This window comes from Thunnus maccoyii, chromosome 9 (assembly GCF_910596095.1).
Source record: "Thunnus maccoyii chromosome 9, fThuMac1.1, whole genome shotgun sequence".
NCBI lineage: Eukaryota > Metazoa > Chordata > Actinopteri > Scombriformes > Scombridae > Thunnus > Thunnus maccoyii.
This window is the reverse complement of record NC_056541.1, coordinates 11,106,651-11,124,527: the sequence shown is the minus strand read 5'-3', so window position 1 is coordinate 11,124,527 and position 17,877 is coordinate 11,106,651. Positions and strand designations below refer to the sequence as shown.

The 17,877-nt window shown below is 38.8% G+C and overlaps 1 protein-coding gene across 3 annotated transcripts in view; it reads left to right on the top strand.

Annotated features, from left to right (window-relative positions):
• tmem8b (transmembrane protein 8B) overlaps positions 1 to 17,877 on the top strand; it is a 49,810-nt gene that overhangs the window by 30,174 nt on the left and 1,759 nt on the right. For 2 of the 3 annotated variants that reach the window (XM_042421615.1, XM_042421616.1), the window contains exons 11-13: positions 1,243 to 1,389; positions 7,748 to 7,864; positions 11,624 to 12,332. In XM_042421615.1, coding sequence (XP_042277549.1) covers positions 1,243 to 1,389; positions 7,748 to 7,864; positions 11,624 to 11,959 — 600 coding nt within the window. In that variant the 3' untranslated portion in view covers positions 11,960 to 12,332. Of the gene's footprint in view, positions 1 to 1,242; positions 1,390 to 7,747; positions 7,865 to 11,623; positions 12,333 to 17,877 lie in introns of those variants that run through there. The other variant, XM_042421617.1, reaches the window with a different exon arrangement.

Sequence of the window (17,877 nt, the reverse complement as noted above, 5' to 3'; positions counted from 1 at the left end):
GAGCTTATAATTGCTCATTAGTGAGGTGTCTAGATTATTCTAGTGGCTTGATGATGGCAGTTTTCAGGTCCTGTGGAAAGACACCTGAGAGAGGAGACGTGTTGACAATTTGTAGAAGATCTGAGGCCTGAAAACATTTCTGAAAAAAGCCTGTAGGCAGAATATCAAGGCAGCAGGAGGAGGATTTCAAATGTTGCATAAACAGGAACAAAATATGTTTTAAAAGGCACTAAAGCCAGGCATTTAATATGTGTCTAGTTGTGGTTAAAAATAATCACTGTGTTTTTTAAAAGGACAACTATCAACTAGTAATTTAAGCATGTACAAATGCAAAATAAGATGTTTTCAGAAAGTAGGGTTAGATATGGATTAAAATATAGATTATCCAGTTTTTCAAACCAAACCAGTTAGACCTTTTCTTAGCCTGGAGATAGTCAGGCTAAACCTGAGGTTCCTGACTTTCTTTGTCTAATGTACCCCCACAGCCCTGTCAGATGAGCTCAAGTACCCATCATGCTACAAATGAGTACATTTGAAATTATTTAATGTCATTTAACACAATTGATTATTTTAAAGTGGATATTGTAACAATATGTTTTTTCATAAAATTGAACTGTCTCATCTGTTTAGGTTGATTTGGTCAAGTTTGCGTTTGTATACTATCACTTGAAATGGCAGAAACTGGACTTTTCTACCATTTATCCATTATTTTTATCAAACTATTTTAACTTAATTGATATTTTACATATAGATATTATAATAGATATTATAACCATTATTGGCCATTATAACCATTAGACATTTATTCATTACTTTTAGCTAACTTCTGTGCTGGCTTGCTAACTAGTCTTCATGCATGCTCAAACACAACATGTAGTTTTCAGGTTCAGTTGTTACTCTATATATGGATTTTTTTAAAATCAAATTGCAATTTCTATTTTTTCAAATTAGTAGAGCTACGCCACAATCTTTCCACATACCCCTTGGCAACTGCAGAAATGCCCCCTGGGGTACAAGTACACCTGGATGGGAATCACAACCAGAACAGGTTTAGCTAGTCAAATAATAGTTTGGATGTTGGGGAAGAAAAAACTCACCCTGTTCCCATTTATTAGCAAAGAGTGTGTTTTCTACTTTTAAAGAATTCATTATAATTTCACTGAACCCATTTTTAGCTTTGCAATATTATTACTGAGACATCACCTTTTTGGTCTAAGATGCTTTTTCTCTTTCTCCGGGCAGTTCTACCATGCATGTGACCAGCCAGGCATTGTGGTCTTTTGCATAATGGAGTATGATGTCCTGCAGTTCTGTGACTTCCTCGGGTCGCTCATGTCAGTTTGGGTCACTGTCATTGCTATGGCCAGGCTAAAGTCCATCATCAAACAGGTAGGTCCATTCTATAATTCTGTCTAATTAAACACACTCACATAATTGGAATGACAATTGACTATTTTAATGGAAGTATAGTTTGTGAAAAAGCAGTCAGTGTATGTTATGTTTGACTGGATTAATAGTGAATAGTCATTTTGTCTTCACTTTAATAAAATGTGTCAGCTTGCAATTTGAATGTGCACTACAGTATATGTTTGGCATTCAAGAAATTTGAGTCATGACAAAATGCAGAAGGTGTGAGCAAGCGGATCATTTCCACTTGCATAGTTTTGAACACCAGGTGAGTTGAATGTTCAACATTTCTAGATAAATTGTTAAACATACTATAACCCCACATGAATGCACCACCTGACACAAAACCAAAGCGGAAAACCTGAGTGTCACATTGCTGGTTTGTGCTCCATCAATTCGCCACGCAGAACAGCACATGCCACTCATGCTGACCTCAATCAATGGCACCATATGACCTAAAAAAAAAAATGCCACGTGTCCCAACCGCACTGTTAACAATACAGACCAATAAACACATTATTTACACCACATGTGACTGAATCCAAATAGAAAATGTACTCTACTGTACTGCCAACTCTTTAAAGCGGTGAAAATATCAAAAATGAATTTTACCACAGCATCCTCACTATCTGATGCTGTTTGATCATCAGCTGACAGAGATTCAACATCATACCTGCCACCTCATATGAAACCTGAGCTCCATTTAAGCGGTTTTCCCAACCTTGCCACCACATAACAAACAGATCTGCAAAGCCAAGAGGAGTGCAGCCAATGTCACAACCTTTACAGTAGTCCTGCTCACACTCAGATTGGCTCGATTGTCTCTCCAACCAGGAAGCAGCTAGAGCAACACTAGACCTATTTTCAGAGGTCTGGAACCAGACATCCTTTGACCATAATGCATGTCCCCTGTCATGCAGTGCAGCCTGGCAGCACCTAAGCTTAGAGCTCCATGTTAGCGGTTGACAACTTGAGATAAACTCTGAAGCAAAGAGGGATTACAAGACTGAGAAGGAGAGCTGTAGAGCTATGAAGGAGAGCTATAAATGAGTACTGCATATGCCTAAATGATTAGTCCTAAATTGAAAGATCAGTGTGTTAGAATCAGTGATGTGAGGTGCTAAATTCTCTAGTTGTTGACATATTGCGGTGGATCACAGTAAACACTAACAGGTGCACCTTCTCCCTGGGTCACTCCCTGGCTGCACACCAAGATGGAGCAGTCTCAGGGAATGTGTGTGTGTGTGTGTGTGTGTGTGTAAGTGTGTGTGTTCATGTCCATAAATGAGACAGAGCGAGGGGAGGGTGAGAGAGGAAAGAGTAGTGGGAGGGAGGGAGAGTGTACGAACATCTGCTGTCCTCTAGAGTTTTCATTTTTGCTGAGCGCTGCAGTACACAGTCACTAATCAAATCGCACATGTCAGGACTGGCAAGTGGAACTGTGTGTGTTTGTGTACTAGAGAGAGAGATGGTGTGTGTTTGTTTGTTTGTGTTTGTTTGTTTATGTCCATGACCACAGCAGCAGTAGAGGGTGAAGGACCCAGGATCACCTGATAGTGTGTATGAGTGTGATTTTTGGACCTTCAAAGGTCTAAAAGTTTACACAAATATGTCAGCAAACTATCTGCAAGGACATTTTGTGGTTCACATAAAAGGAGAGCTTCAATCTTAACTGTTTGAAGGTTATTGCATCCAAATCAGTTTAAAGGATAACAGGATACACTTTATTACAACTTAAGTCTTATCTTTGTAGTTTGGGCTCTCTTTTCTGTTGGTTATGATAACATTGCACTCACCAAAGTAATTTCTGAGACCCAGAAACACTGAAACATCGATTCAACAAAGTTTGATATGGCTAGAAATTAATCATCTGGTAGAGCTGGTCATCCACTAACCACAGAGTTTGGTGGTTAGGAGTCCGTATGTCAAAATGTTCTTGGGCAAGATACTGAACCCCTAATTGACCCCGATGGTCAGGCCTACACCTTGCACAGTAGCTTGCAGCCATCAGTGAGTGTGTGTGTGTGTGAATGGGCGGCAAAAAAACTGTAAAGCACTTTGGACAAAAGCACTATATAAATGCAGCCATTTACCATTTGCAGCCAAATATTGAACATAATCCCTTATAGTACTAAACAACTGTGTCTGCGCACAATTGCAGCAGGTGCAATAAGTTTGTCTGTAACCTGTGATGAATGTTTACAATGAACCGTCTGGGTCATTCTGTTCTCCTTTGTTTTCTCTCCCACATATTATCCTTGTGTTTAGATCAAAATTTACTGAAGCATATTATGCATTACATATATCCATCATTCTGAGAGTAGGACAATAATTACTGGTGCTACAACATTGCTTTTCCTTTTCATATAATTCTACAAATATAACACAACAGAATAAAAGCTAAACAAAGGGTCCAATAAATAAGCAGGCTGACCAACAATCTACAGGGCAAACAGGGAATCTGGACAGCCACCTTGATGTTGATTTAAGCACAGAGCAGACCAACCAATCACAGGGAAGAACAATATGAAAGGCAGCCAATCAAAGAAGTAGATCAGCCCAGTGCACAATGAAAGCTCATAAGTAGACCTTTGTGCTTAGTTGCTCTGCACCATATACTACACTGTTCACAAAGGTCAAGATTAAACATGCATGCTCAAATTATATTTAATTATTTAAGGCCCCTTTGCACTGTGTGATTTTAGGCTGTCTGAGACTGAAGTTGACAATCCTGAGAGTAACATGGTAAAATCTTTGGTCCTCAGTGCAAAATAGTGGTCCGGTGTCAGAAATTCGAGACCAAATTCTCTCAATGTGAATGCTGCTACAACCCATGTCTACAAACGAACCAATCAGAATACAAATTTGTAAGTGCAGTTTTTTGAATAAGGTTTAGGGAGAAAACATACTTGTTCTCCTTAGTACGTCCATGGCAATGAAAAAGAACTTTGTGTGAGTTTGATGCATATTCAAATGCTTAACCATACATTTAGGTAAAATCTGACATGCTTCATATAGATATCATACAGTCTGACACAAATTGCCACCAAGATTTTATCATAGGTGTCTTGCACACTGTGACATGCTATAAACTTGCACACAGTCTAAAGACGGCTTTAGTAACATTTGTCTAGCATGGCCCTTGTAAGGCGGTTTATTGCCGCATTGTTGTTAGACATGTTATAATCCACACATACATAAATGTAGTATAGATCTATATAATGTTGGAAAGCATGAAAATATATAAAGCAGATAAAAATAGGCTTCCTACAAGAATTCCTACAACCTCGTCCGTCACAATGACAGATAATGATTCATTACAGCACAACCCCCTGCCTGTGAGCAGCCATGCATTCATGCCTGCAGACAGTACATGTATACATGCATGTTTGGGTGCTACACTTTTATCCAGCGGTACAGTATGACTGATGACTGTTGCTGCACAGAGTCCTCGGGCTGCACCACACTGCTCCTCTCCTCCTTGCTCTGTGCCAATTAGTCCTGTTCTGCAGGCAGGTCATCCCTTCCATGCCTGAAAACCCCCAATTTCTCCTCACGTTCCCTACCAGACAGAAGAATGCAGACCCCAGGCATCCTGGACAGGCTTAAGTTTTCCCAATGCATGTATAGCACACCTTATTGATTTTTTTTCCCTCTCACTTTATCTCTTTCATATCCTGTGGCGTTATGTCAAATTGTGAGCTTGACAAAAAAAAGTTAAACTGGTATTATTTATAGAATGGGCCCTTTATTGTTAGTGTTTTGTTATCTCAGCCAGGCACAAGCCTGGAGGGGATCATGCGTTTGGTCTTGTGTGTGCATGTGTATCTGTCCACTGCTAATCTTGCATACTACTGGACCCATCAGCCTAATATTTTTTGTGCACATTTATGACTGTATGCTCAAGGACATCTCGTGGTTGCGATGATTCCCAATTTTTAAAAAAACTATTTTATAACACAATTGACTGATCTGTTTTATGCCGCCACTGACTGCTGACTCCTCACTCCTCTTGGTAGGGGCCACAAGTGATCAACAACTGCTTCATTTTGAAATCTTGTTTCCGCTAGGGACAACCAGTCGTGTCTTGTTGCCACGATAGATCAATCAATGCCAAATTTGGGTACCCTGAGAGGGGGTTGTGTTTCAAATTAAAATTAATATTGATAAGTTTCCTTATGAGCCTATCATAAAGCTTATACTTTCATCTTTTCAGCAGTCCTCGCCATTTTACGATATGTGTTATGACATAGCAAAATGCATTTCCGGCAGTCAGCTAGACTAAAAACAAGGCTTACCTCGTCTCTTGAAGGCCACATTTTGTCCTTTGTCGTGGCTCAAAAACTGACATCCAGAGAAAAGTTCAGTCTCATCTTGATCCGGAGCATCTGCAGATTAATTCTATACCTGATATGTTATGACTAAAGTTAAATACGATACAAGATGAATAAATCCTTGTTTTTGTTACCTTTGCCACCATCTTAACTGTACACAGCTGGCGGAGATCTGCACCCTACTGAGTACACTCTTCTAGTTTTCATTGTTATAATGTGGCTCTCACTCACACAGAGGAAGTTTCAGTTTATGTATTTCATTTCAATAAAATAGAAGAAAAATGCCTGTTATAATTTGTCAGAGTCCAAGGTGATGTTTTCAAATGTCTTGTCTCATATGTCATACAATCCAAGACCTGAAGAAATTCTACAATCATATAAAATGGAGAAAAGCAAAAAGCTGTAGCCTGAGAATGTTTGCCATTTTTACTTCAAAATGTTGCCAATTACTTTTCTATTGATATACTATTTGATTAATTGACTAATCCTTTCAGCTCTTGTATTACTCTGCAAGCCTCAGTGGAGGTCATCAGCACTTTGAAATACAAATGTTGACTTTAACAGAGCTCAGTAGACACACTCATTTTCTGTGATGACGTCTCTCTCACTGATACTTCAAACTGATGTTATGTTTACACAGTGATGTTTTTCTTTTAACTTTCTTAACACTGATTTGTTTGCCATCAGTGAAAGTCACCTCTAGTAGTGGCTGTTGACACTGGGAGATAAAACTGGCATTATTTTGTATTTAACTTATTGTCAACAAATTCCTGTGAAAAGACCAAACAACCATGCGTTAAACCATCTCTCAGACTTATTGATTTCCCTGCCCTGTTTGTGGAACCTGTAACCCTGACTCTACTGAAGTAGAAGATGTACATTTTTAAAAACAGCTCACAAATAGGTTTCATCTTTCAAGGCTAAGATATTTCCTAAAACAACTTTGCACTGTAGTCTGCATCAAGTGTTATTCAAATAGGAGTACAGTAAATAGTGCATTTGTTTGGAACTATTTTCAGTCGTGAATGAACACACATTTGGTGCAAAAGTGTATGTGAGACTGATTCAAAATAACTTAGAGTGTCTATGTTCTTGGTAATGGAAGAACATGTCACCTGGTGCAACAGTGCAGCTCATTGAGGTGTTTTTGATAGTTTTTGGACAACAATGACAGGTCCATGACACATAGTGATAAGAAATAATCTATATCAGGCTTTAGCTGCACAGACAATACTGGTCTGTAGGATCAATTCAATGTTGGTTTTGATCTTTTCATGGGATTTGTTGACAATTAGAAATATTTGGAAAATTTTCATCCCTAACCATTTATATCTATGCTTTTCCAAATTCAATTTGACATAACAAAGCCAAAACCAAACTTAGTTCAGCTCGACACTTTTCAAGCTAGAGTTAATGGTGCACTACTACAGTGAATAGTTCCAAATGACTACAGGAAAGATGTTTCAATTCTTCTTCCTTAACTACTTATTTTTCACATAACTAACCTCACTGAACTGGCTTGCACCATAACAATCTTTTCCTCAGTAAGACACATTTCTCTTTTTCCTGCCTGTTCGATCTTTCTTTGCAGCAGCACAGTTCACCAATAGACCTGTATGATTTCACCAGCTGAGTTTGTTAAGGAAAATATAGAGCTCACACAACAAAAAAAAAAAAAAAACAGGACACAGATTCAGAACAGAAAAGATAATGAAAGTACAGTGCACATACAGTGCATTACAGTAACTGCAAATAATCTCCTGGTGGTCACTCATTCAGTCAGTCATTACTAAGAGATTTGTGACATAACTACAAAGCTCCTGACACCATTTTTCTAACTTGTGGGGAGAAAATTACAATTTAACAGACCCAAACCAGTATTTTCTTTGTCTCCAAAAGCAGATGTGTGCTGTTTCTTCACCATACATCTTCTTGTTTACTGGAGTTGTTACAATGCTAACAATGTTTAGAGAGAAACGTTATTGATCCATGTGGTTTTTCTCAAGGTGCTGTATCTGCTGGGGGCAATGTCTCTTTCCATGGCTTTGCAGCTGGACCGTCACGGTCTGTGGAACCTGCTGGGACCCAGTCTGTTTGCTCTGGGCATCATGGCCGTGGCATGGGTAAGGGCAACTCATATATTTACTTCACAGTAGTAGCACAGTAATCCACAGCTAAAAAAAAAAAAAGGTTTATTCCACAATGAGTTTACTTGCATTTGAAAACAGTAGCCGCTAAAATTATAAATTACCAGTCAAAGTTAAAACAGTTCATGATAATTTAGGAAAAAGGTAAGAATTTAAAAGATTATTTCTCCTTCAAAAATCTTACATACAGTCCACAAAACTCTTCAAATGCTCTACAAGGGATATTTTTACACAGGATACAATATAATTATTTTTAATACATAATGTGTGTTTGACATTCATGGACAAGCTTGTTGAAACATGCGGATGAAGAGTGTCAGAACCGTCGCTCTATTGTTCCTCATGTCAGTAAGTGTAAAAGAACTTAATCCGTCATTTAGGCTCACATAGGGCTGGAACATGTGCGTGGCTAAAAACTGTGGGTTTCTGACCAATGAAGCTATTTTACATTAGCATGGAAGGGGCTTTAAAAGTTTTGCAGCCTGCGGGTATTAGTCATGGGTTGTAGTTCCATTATAAGTCAGCTTGTACTTTTACTGACTCTTCTCCGAGTCATAATGTGCTCCCTGAACTGAGAAGATAAAAAATAATAGTCTTTCAGGCAAGGTTCTAGAAAGAAAAAAAAAAGCCTTTAACAGCAAACCTCTGACATGAGTGTGAAAACATGGTTTGTGGCTTCCTTGGAGAAAGCTTTGCGTTGAATAAAGTGTGGGAGTTGTAGCTCTCAGAGTTTTCTTTCTGTGAGCTGAAGGATCCTACAGAAACTGTGGAAGATGAAGTACTGTTTAATTCCACCATGTAAACCCTCCAGCTTTAACGCCAATGGTAGGAGACAGTATATTTTACATTAGACGAGACCCTTTTCTTCTGAGATTAACAACAGCCCTTCAGAATTCATGCACGGCGCTACTGTTTCATTCAAATGAGTCTTTTTGGAGATTTACATTAAGCCATTGGCTTCCCCTATTTGGCTGGTTTTTCTGTAGGCTTTGGAGCATTTGCAATTCAATTATAGATGGTTTGTTGACATATGTTATTTGACAGATATAAAATGCAGATATCATGGTCTGGTATACTGTGACGATATCTACAGAATGGAAAAGGAAGTGCATGCACATATATTCTGTGTAACGTCAATATGACGATACAGAGAAGAATAATCTCTGATCTTCCTATGGCAATGAACCACATGCTGACAGGCCACAATTGTAACTTTTTCATAAAAAGTCACTTGAATCAAGTGACAATGTTGCAGTTTTTTTAAAGACAAACCTGGGCTCATGCTTTGATTACGTGACACTTCATTATTTATCAGCTGTTCAGTAGCGTGTGTCTGCATTTCAGCATTCCCTCCTTAATGCTGCACTTCTGAATTGGAGCGCCGCACATTTTCTACAAGAGCCCTTTCATTTCAACTTGTCATGTTTCTGCAAAGCCTGGCATTCTGAACGTTCCCAGACACAACAGAATTAGATCAGTCAAGCGGAGGGCATTGAGCGTCTGCTGCTTTGCAGGGATGTCGAGCGCAGTAAAGGGAAGGGGAGAAGTTCAGATCTGTCAATGCCAAACATCCTTAATTCCTCAAACTAAATGAGGTCCCTGACTTATGTGCAAAAAGACCATCTGAGATTGTTTGTCTTTATCAGAAAAATGTGCAGTTCCAAAGAGACTGCAACGATAAAAACATGTCATGTTTTTCTTCACTTGGCTTCACATACTGCAGATTATTGGTCCTTAACCTAAAATGTATACAACATAAACACTTAATCAGAACCATTTCCCTGCTAGAATGCATGTAATTATTTTTGTCATTCATGAATGGCTTACATTTCCCTCGACAATGTAGGGATTCTTTATTATAATGTTTCGGAAAGAAAATATAATGCAAGCAATCGGTGTTTATGAACCGATGAAAATAGTGAATGAATGTGATAATCAAGATCTCTCTAAGCACTGTTTAGGGAGAAATTTAATGTCCAAGTCTGTCTGTGCTGCACTTGCAAAAAGAATGAGCACGTTCTCTGTATTAAACAAAAAGAGACATCATATCCAGTTACTATCAAATAACAGATATGTATTATATTTAGTGGCAGCTAAAGCAGTGGCTGGCCAATCACTGATGACCAATTTATCAGCCGATTATGATGATGGACTTTATGCTGTAGCAGTAGGCATGAATACAAATTTGAATCAATAAAACCAATGTAGATTTATGAAGTGTCTCATCCCTCTGTTGCTCACATCAAAGTTAACTGCCTGCCTCTCCATCACTGAAATCCCATTGGTCCCACTTTGGACTGGCTCCTCCTCTGTGCTCTCCTACTCTAATGTCTACGTGAAATATGCTCATTAAATTAAGAAAGTAAGAACATTAAACACTCTGGTCTTTGAGATGAGTCCTAAAACAAAATAAACCAGAGTGCTTTATTTTATGGGTCCCTTAGTTGCTGAATAATTTGTAACCTTCATTTCTCAGGAAAGTTTCCTGTTTTCTTGTACCAATTCCAGAAAATGAAGGCAGTGTTTGAGTTACATTTGACATTTTTCTATCAATTTCTTGTGTAGCCTATAGCAAGTGTTTTTTTACTCAGTAGTCAGCCAAAATATAAAGTTTGTCTTCTTGTGTGCCTGTACATTACAAGCCAAAAAATCAATGAATATTGATTTTAATAATAAATAAATATTTACTCAACTCACCAGATGGATCTCAGAAAGAAATCTGTCAAGGTTTTAAGAATTGTGCGGTCCCTGTAAAATTACAGCTGCTTATAAAAATCCATCAAATTTTCCATTTTTTCTGTATAATGTCCTGGTTCCTTGTTACAAACTCAGATAATTTATACAGATAAATATTAGGAAGTATTTTATCAAACATACAGTACCAAAGTGTGTTTTTCTTTTCAGAAAATAAATAATTCAGAAATAAGAATTGTTGTGTTTTCATTACCTTAGAACGAGCCCTTTATATCTACACAGGGAGCAGGTCCTCTTCCACAGAGGCCGCCATGTTGTATGGCCATGTTTCTGCAGTAGACCAGAACAGACAAACCAAACACTGGCTCTAGAGAGGGCCTTTTTCACGTTTTTTGCGAGTTTCACGGCAAGTGTAGGATCTCCTATGTGCTTGGAAGGGAAAGGATAAGGGGAGGGAGGATATTCATTGGGTTGCAATCTGCAACCTCACTACTGGATGCCACTAAATCCTACGTACTGGTCATTTAAGTAACAAGACATGGCCGTACAGATGTTTGAGGTTATTTAGAAACAGTGTTTCCATTAACATAGTTTGTCCATGAGAGAGCATTGGCAGGTTCATTCTTCAACTGTTTGTTGTAAATAGTTTGATGTGTGGCCTACATATTAGCTAGGATAATTGTTCAACTTGGGATCCATACCTTAAATTGGGTGGAATCTATATATGGACCTTCTTGATCACGTGCTAAATATACCTGATATTGAGCCATTAGTACTGAATTCTCTCAAAAACAAATATTAAGGACTCCTAATCAAAAATATTTGTTCATGCTATTTGTTTATGGCCTCAGAAATCCACATTTGGTCGGGCTCTAAGTAACTCATCCTCTAGGAACTTAGGAGGAAACTAGTGGACCCGTAAAAATAAAGCATAAACTACAGAAAAGATTTGAACTACACTTTGATATTCTGAACCTTTGAACAAATAGACCTAAATGATGAAGCTGAAAACATTGTTTTATGTGTCTGTTGGACTGTCAGACGGTGCGCACCATCCGTCGGCGGCGTTGCTACCCACCAACCTGGAAGCGCTGGGTGTTCTTCCTCTTCCCAGGCACTATGATCGCCACATCTGCCGTAGCCCTCTACGCCTTCGTGGAGACAGAGGAGAACTACTTCTACATCCACAGCATCTGGCACATGCTGATCGCTGGGAGCGTGGGCTTTCTTCTTCCGCCTCGTGCCAAGCCTGACGCCAAGGTGACCCCGCTGAAGCGTAGGCGAGGCTGCGGCTATCAACTGTGCGTGAATGAGCACGAGGAGCTGGGCCTGGTGGACCCAGCCATCATCTCCATCAACAGCATCTGTACCAGCTGATAAACTCCCTGCTCTCAGCCTTTTACCTTAGAGACACTTCATTGCCTTCTTTTACTTGGGAAATTCACACACGGGAAAATAAGCCACAGAACTTGAAAAAGCAATGTAAATACTTTAATGCAGATGTGACACATTGGATTTCTTTTTCTGTTGTTATTGTCATGGTAATTACTATCAATACAACTGTAATTATTATTATTATATAGTTAAAGTTGTTCTGATGAATTGTGGGTGTACAGTGACACACTGTTGTTTGTGAATATGTATTTAAAGTCAAAGCTGAAACGCTGCTGCTATCTGACGGTGACTGTAAAACTGCTTCTGTTGGTTATTTATTGGTGGTCCTGTAAACAGGCCAGTTATCTTACTGTTGGGGTACAGACTGGGGAGGGGTGGGGGGTCTCAGGGGGGCATTTATCAAGGGCACGGCTTTTTTTGAAATTCTTTTGGAATATATCTTTTGCACTGAGACACAAAAATGTTATTCTGTAAATTTTTATAACACTATAAACTACAGTGGGCATCACAAATGTAAAAACCTAGTTGTCATGTGGAATGTTAGACTGTCTTTTGCAATTGCAGTGTATCGCTTTCACACGAATGTGCTGATTGTTCTCGATGGGAACAATTCCAAAGTCCAGCTGCCTGTTGAAAGAGAAGGGGAGGCAGGATTATTTCAGAGACCTCAAACCAAGACCTCACCTCCCTGTTCTTTTCTGACAGGACCTGTGTGACACCACATTCATAAACAATAAATGTTTTCTTTCTTTGCCTCAGTATTACTGCTTTCGAAGCTTTTAAATGTAGTGCCACTGGGTGAGCCTCCCACAAAGACATCATATTGCAATTCCTAGCCTAATGGAAGCCAGTGGTACTCAGACAGTGAGATGAGATGCTGTCAACAGCGTCCTCCCAGGAATAGACCAAGAGATAAATAATTTTCCTACAGAGCAGCAGTATGAAGACAGCTTCAGAGCACACTGTCGATACACTGTAGTCTCTCTCTGTCTCTCTCTCTCTCTGTCTTCTTAAGAAAAAGCAGAGCTGAGAGGCTTTTATGACTCTTTGCTTTATGCCTAATTAGATGTGATCCATCAGAAGCTCCTCAAAATTTATTACCCTGTGTGCATGCCAAGTATTTTTTTTTTTATCAGATAACGTAAGAAAAGATGAAAGAATTTGTTTTTTCTTTTTTCTTTTTTGTAAGTGTACATGCAGTACACTCTACCGCAGCTAATGGAAGTTGTACCTAGCCTTGAAATCACACAGCTAAGAAAATGAATAGCAATAGCCTAGTTTGACATTTTGGGAAATATTATTTGCTTTCTTGCCGGTAGTTACCTGTGAGGATTGTCACTACTTTTACTACTTTGTATGCTAAATTTGAAGCTACAGCCAGGAGATGGTTAGCCTGGCTTAGCACAAAGACTGGAAGAAGGAGGAGACAGTTAGCCTGGCTTTGTTATCACATATCCCCCCTTAAAATTACTCAATTTAAATTTACACTAAGGTTTTTGTATGAATGAAACAAAAGAGATGTAAAGTGTTAATTAAGTGAGGTTGAGAGGTGCTGGTAGGCAGATTTTGCTACCTTTGGACAGAGCCAAGCCAGCTGTTTCCAGTCTTTGAGCTAAGCTAAGATAACCGTCTCTGAGCTGTAGCAGCTGTTTCTTCTCATCTAACTCTTGGCAAGAAGCGTATTTTCCAAAATGTCTCTATTCCTATAAGAATATTCACACAATCATAAGCAAAAAAATAGATATAAGGAATATTTTGTCAAGCTGAGAATCATAATAAATCAGAGAAATGGAAGTTTAGTCTACAAAATCAACACACACCCTGACTGCGCAATCAACATTTTTTCATTCAAGACTTGCAAGCAAAGCATTTATTTACAGGGCAAGATGAAGGAGAAAAAAAAACCCAACTAATTCCTCATTTTTACCAGAGCTGCTGCTGTAGCTAATCATGCATCAGTTCTTTACCTATAGTGTTTCTGTCGAGCTTTGAAAATGTGATGGAGTTAGGTCACTGGAGGGCATTTAAAGTCCTTGCATTAAGGTTTCTGCTCCAATCTCTCCGTCCAAAAAAAGATTTCTTTAGTTGAGTGATTTTACCAAATAAGAAACATAAAACAGGAGCAGCATGATGATTACACAATGTACTTTGTGCTTTTATCAGAATGTTGTTGAATCATCCTCATATTGTATCACATTAAGGATTAGCCTATATATTAATCTGAACAAGGTACAACCCACACAACATTTACATTAAAACAGTCATTGATGCTCTCTTCATCTTATCGAAAAGAAACATGAATTGGCTCTTTCCCTCTTTTTAGTCCAACCAGATAATTAAAGAATCTAAAAGGATTCAGTGGATATTGAAAGCAGAAATCACATTTTATTGAAATGCAAAATGAAAACACTGGTTAAACAACATTAAACTTTGTGAAGCTGTACATATTTTCAGGGCATTTCTCAGTCACTCCCCTGCCACTTCAATAAAAAGCCAAGTAATGGAAATTCTTGTAATAAGAGACTCCATATTCCAAGCGCAGAGTGCACCCCTTGGCGGGAATAAAAGGCCTGTAACTGTACTTAATGAGACAAATTAGACTAAAATGACAAGGTCTCAGATATTGAAATTTCAAACAGTGAATATCCCTGTACTTCTACCACACATGAAATCAAAGCAAGTACCTTCTTCGTATTCATGGATTCTTGGCTAACATATCTAACGGGATTATTACTCTGACACACCATAACCTACAGCACTGAGCAATTTCAGATTGGCTTATTTGCATGGCTGTTTTTCCTTGTGTAAATTCTACAGTCTGAGTACAGACAGAGCTACTGTAATGGGCTGATATGTGATGAGCCACACAGTGTCAAAATACTGCTTTTCAGCCATTATAACTTGAGCAAAGTATAATCAAGAATGTGTTTTTGTAAATCTTCATCACTTTTTTTGCATTGCAAGTTTACTCAAAGTGCCAGAATGATCTTGAGAGAGTCTGCAGTAATCCAAATCAGCCAGGCACTCACAAAATCCATCTTTTGGTTTCCACACACACACAACACATTCACTAGATATCAGAGACCTGTATAAAAGCTATACAGCACATAGCATCTCCATGAATATAAACTCTCTCCTTATGTCAGTCATGTCAGCCTTCAGTGTTCATATAAGCTTTTTTTTAAAAACAAAAAACAAAAAACAACCTTGCAGAAAGGACACAAAAAGGCTTTGTATATGATGTTATATACTCAGGGTAATAAAAAGTTCATGGTGATTTAAAATGTCAGAAATAGACACACAAGCTTCACTACAGTACATCTCTGTGATATTCTAAACAACAGTGATAAAATTCAAAAGAGGAAGGACACTGAATTTAATTAATTTAATTAATTTAATTAACTGCAAATACAAAGCAGCCATACAGACATATTCATATTCATTTCAATACTCATTATCGGTATGTGGTAGCATTATAGGAATTAAGAGAATGTGAGTTTAAAAATCAATGAAACAGAGTCATGAAAAGGAGTCGCCTTTGTCCGCATGTGCTGCAGATGCATCTGACAGAAAAACTGAGAATTATTGAATGCTGCAGAGGGAACAGTCTTGAAAATGATTACAAAGATGGACAAATTGCCTTGGCAAAAAAACCTACAGTTTAGCCTTCAAATTTATTCAATTTAGAATAGCTGTACCACCTCAGTGTGGACAAAATGATACGTCATAAGCTTCCCAAAGCTGGAACTTATGAGAGAAATGCAGTTAGAGTACCTGTATTCAAGGACAAATATGCATAATATGGTCTGAGGAGCAGGAACGCTGAGGGATCGATGATGAAGAATTAGTCATATTTAAGCATCTCTCCACTCTGAAAGGTTTATATTTGAAGAACTCCAAAGGATGCATTAAATCTACAATGTTTGTTGCCGACCATATGGCATGTTGGTGGATCTGTAATGGTTTGGACATCCATCTGGTGAGAGTCATCAGGCCTGATGTTTGTTCTGGACGATTGCATAGCAACAAGGAAATATGAGGCCATTATACAGGGCCAGATGCACTCCAGGGTGCAAACAGTGTCCCATAATGATGCTAGGTTAGTTTAGGTTGAGTTAGTTTAATACAATCTGATTAAGAATCAGTTACATCTGGGACAAGCCGATTTAATTATAGGGAATTAACAAAGGCTGTTTTTGTTTTGAAGTTGAGTTGTAATTTCTATGAAGAGGTCAACCGTATGCCATAACACAACCACCAGAGGAAAGAGCACTTTCACGTTTCCCTCACTTTCATCTTGGTATCACTTACTTAAATTCCAGCTTTCCCCGAGCCTGAAACAGTAACAAGCCTAATTTGCCTCATGAGCCAGACACTTCTGCATAAAGTTGTGATTTAAATATAAATGAGAGATTAGTGAATGTCCATGAGGGAGATTATAAGTTAGGAGAGAGAGAGAAAAAAAAACAGTGATGAAGTTGTTACAGCCAAAGTAGCTCTATCAGTTGGAGGAGGCGGAGGAGATCCTCTTTAATTGCAAACAGCAAAACAGCACTGAGACTGAAGGGAATGTTGAGACTCTTGAGTTTTATCTCAGTCACTGCATTCTGGGCTGCAGGTTAAATACTGAGGAACTGTGGCCAAGCAGTGAACAGGAGATGGATGTCTACTAAGACTTGTAGGGCTGTAGTCAACCAAAGAAAATCTTGGTCGACTAAAATCATACATAATCTTCAACTAATCGATTAGTCGCGCACGCGGCGGGGGGGGGGGGGGGGGGGGGGGGTACAACGGGACAGAGTGCAGCCACACATTTCTCTGTTCTGTGTCTTCAGGTTTGGCTAACCCATTGTTACTAACTTTGTTGCTAACCCCCTTTACTTTTCCAGCATTTGAGGAAACAACAGATGTGACTTTTTAGCATTTATTAACTGACACACTGTAGTTTGTACTGTACTGACAACTTACTACTAATCTTTTCCTCTGCCCCGCTCGTATCCACCCTCACTTCTCTGCCCCTCGCTCTTTCCCACTCGCTACGCTAACATACTCCTTAACGGAGCCACACTACCAATAGTTTCCCAGGCAACAGCAGAGGTTGACTCCCAAGCCAGAACAGCGCTGCACAGAGACTCCCAAACGCTGTCGATTTCCGAATGAACGGATATTCATTCGGATATCAAATATTAAAAAATTTTTTTTTTTGGCTTGGCTGGGGGTTCTCGTTGTTATCATTATGGAGAAACACAGATTCAGTAAACGTTCAGTAAACGTTGAGTACAGTTAGACCCAACAGTCTCCATTAGGTTGGGCGAGTTCAAACTTTTGAAAACAACGGGGGTGTTTTGAATACATATTTTCACAGGTAATTTGTTAGTCTGTCCCTCCCGCCGCAGGAAATAATGGATTGATCCTGGAAAGCTATTGATGTAGCACTTTTCTCCTTATGAAAATAACACGGAGATTATTCGACCAATGAGAATTTAGTCGGACAAGAGCATATTGACCAACTAATCGACCAGTCGATCAGCAGACTACAGCCCTAAAGACTTGAATACAATTTTGTCAAAGAGCTGATGCACATATGTATTGATTCTGATTTGGGAGGTGAGTAACATTGTTTTTCAGTTACAGATCAACAGAACACTGTTTAACCTAATGTCTAGTTATCCCTAATGGCAGCCACTTCATCCTGTACAGCCACTACCTGCAGTTCTGGTCACAAAGTTGAGTATAGCCAGTTCATATCACATATAGAAATTGCCCGGCCAAAATCCTATTGATCCTGTTGTCTCTCAAGACTCCCTGTTGCCTCTGTATTGCATTTTATTTAGGTATTTGCTTGCTGCAGTTAAGGCTTTTTTCTAGATGTACTTGCTTGTTGCCTTTTTTTGATTTAC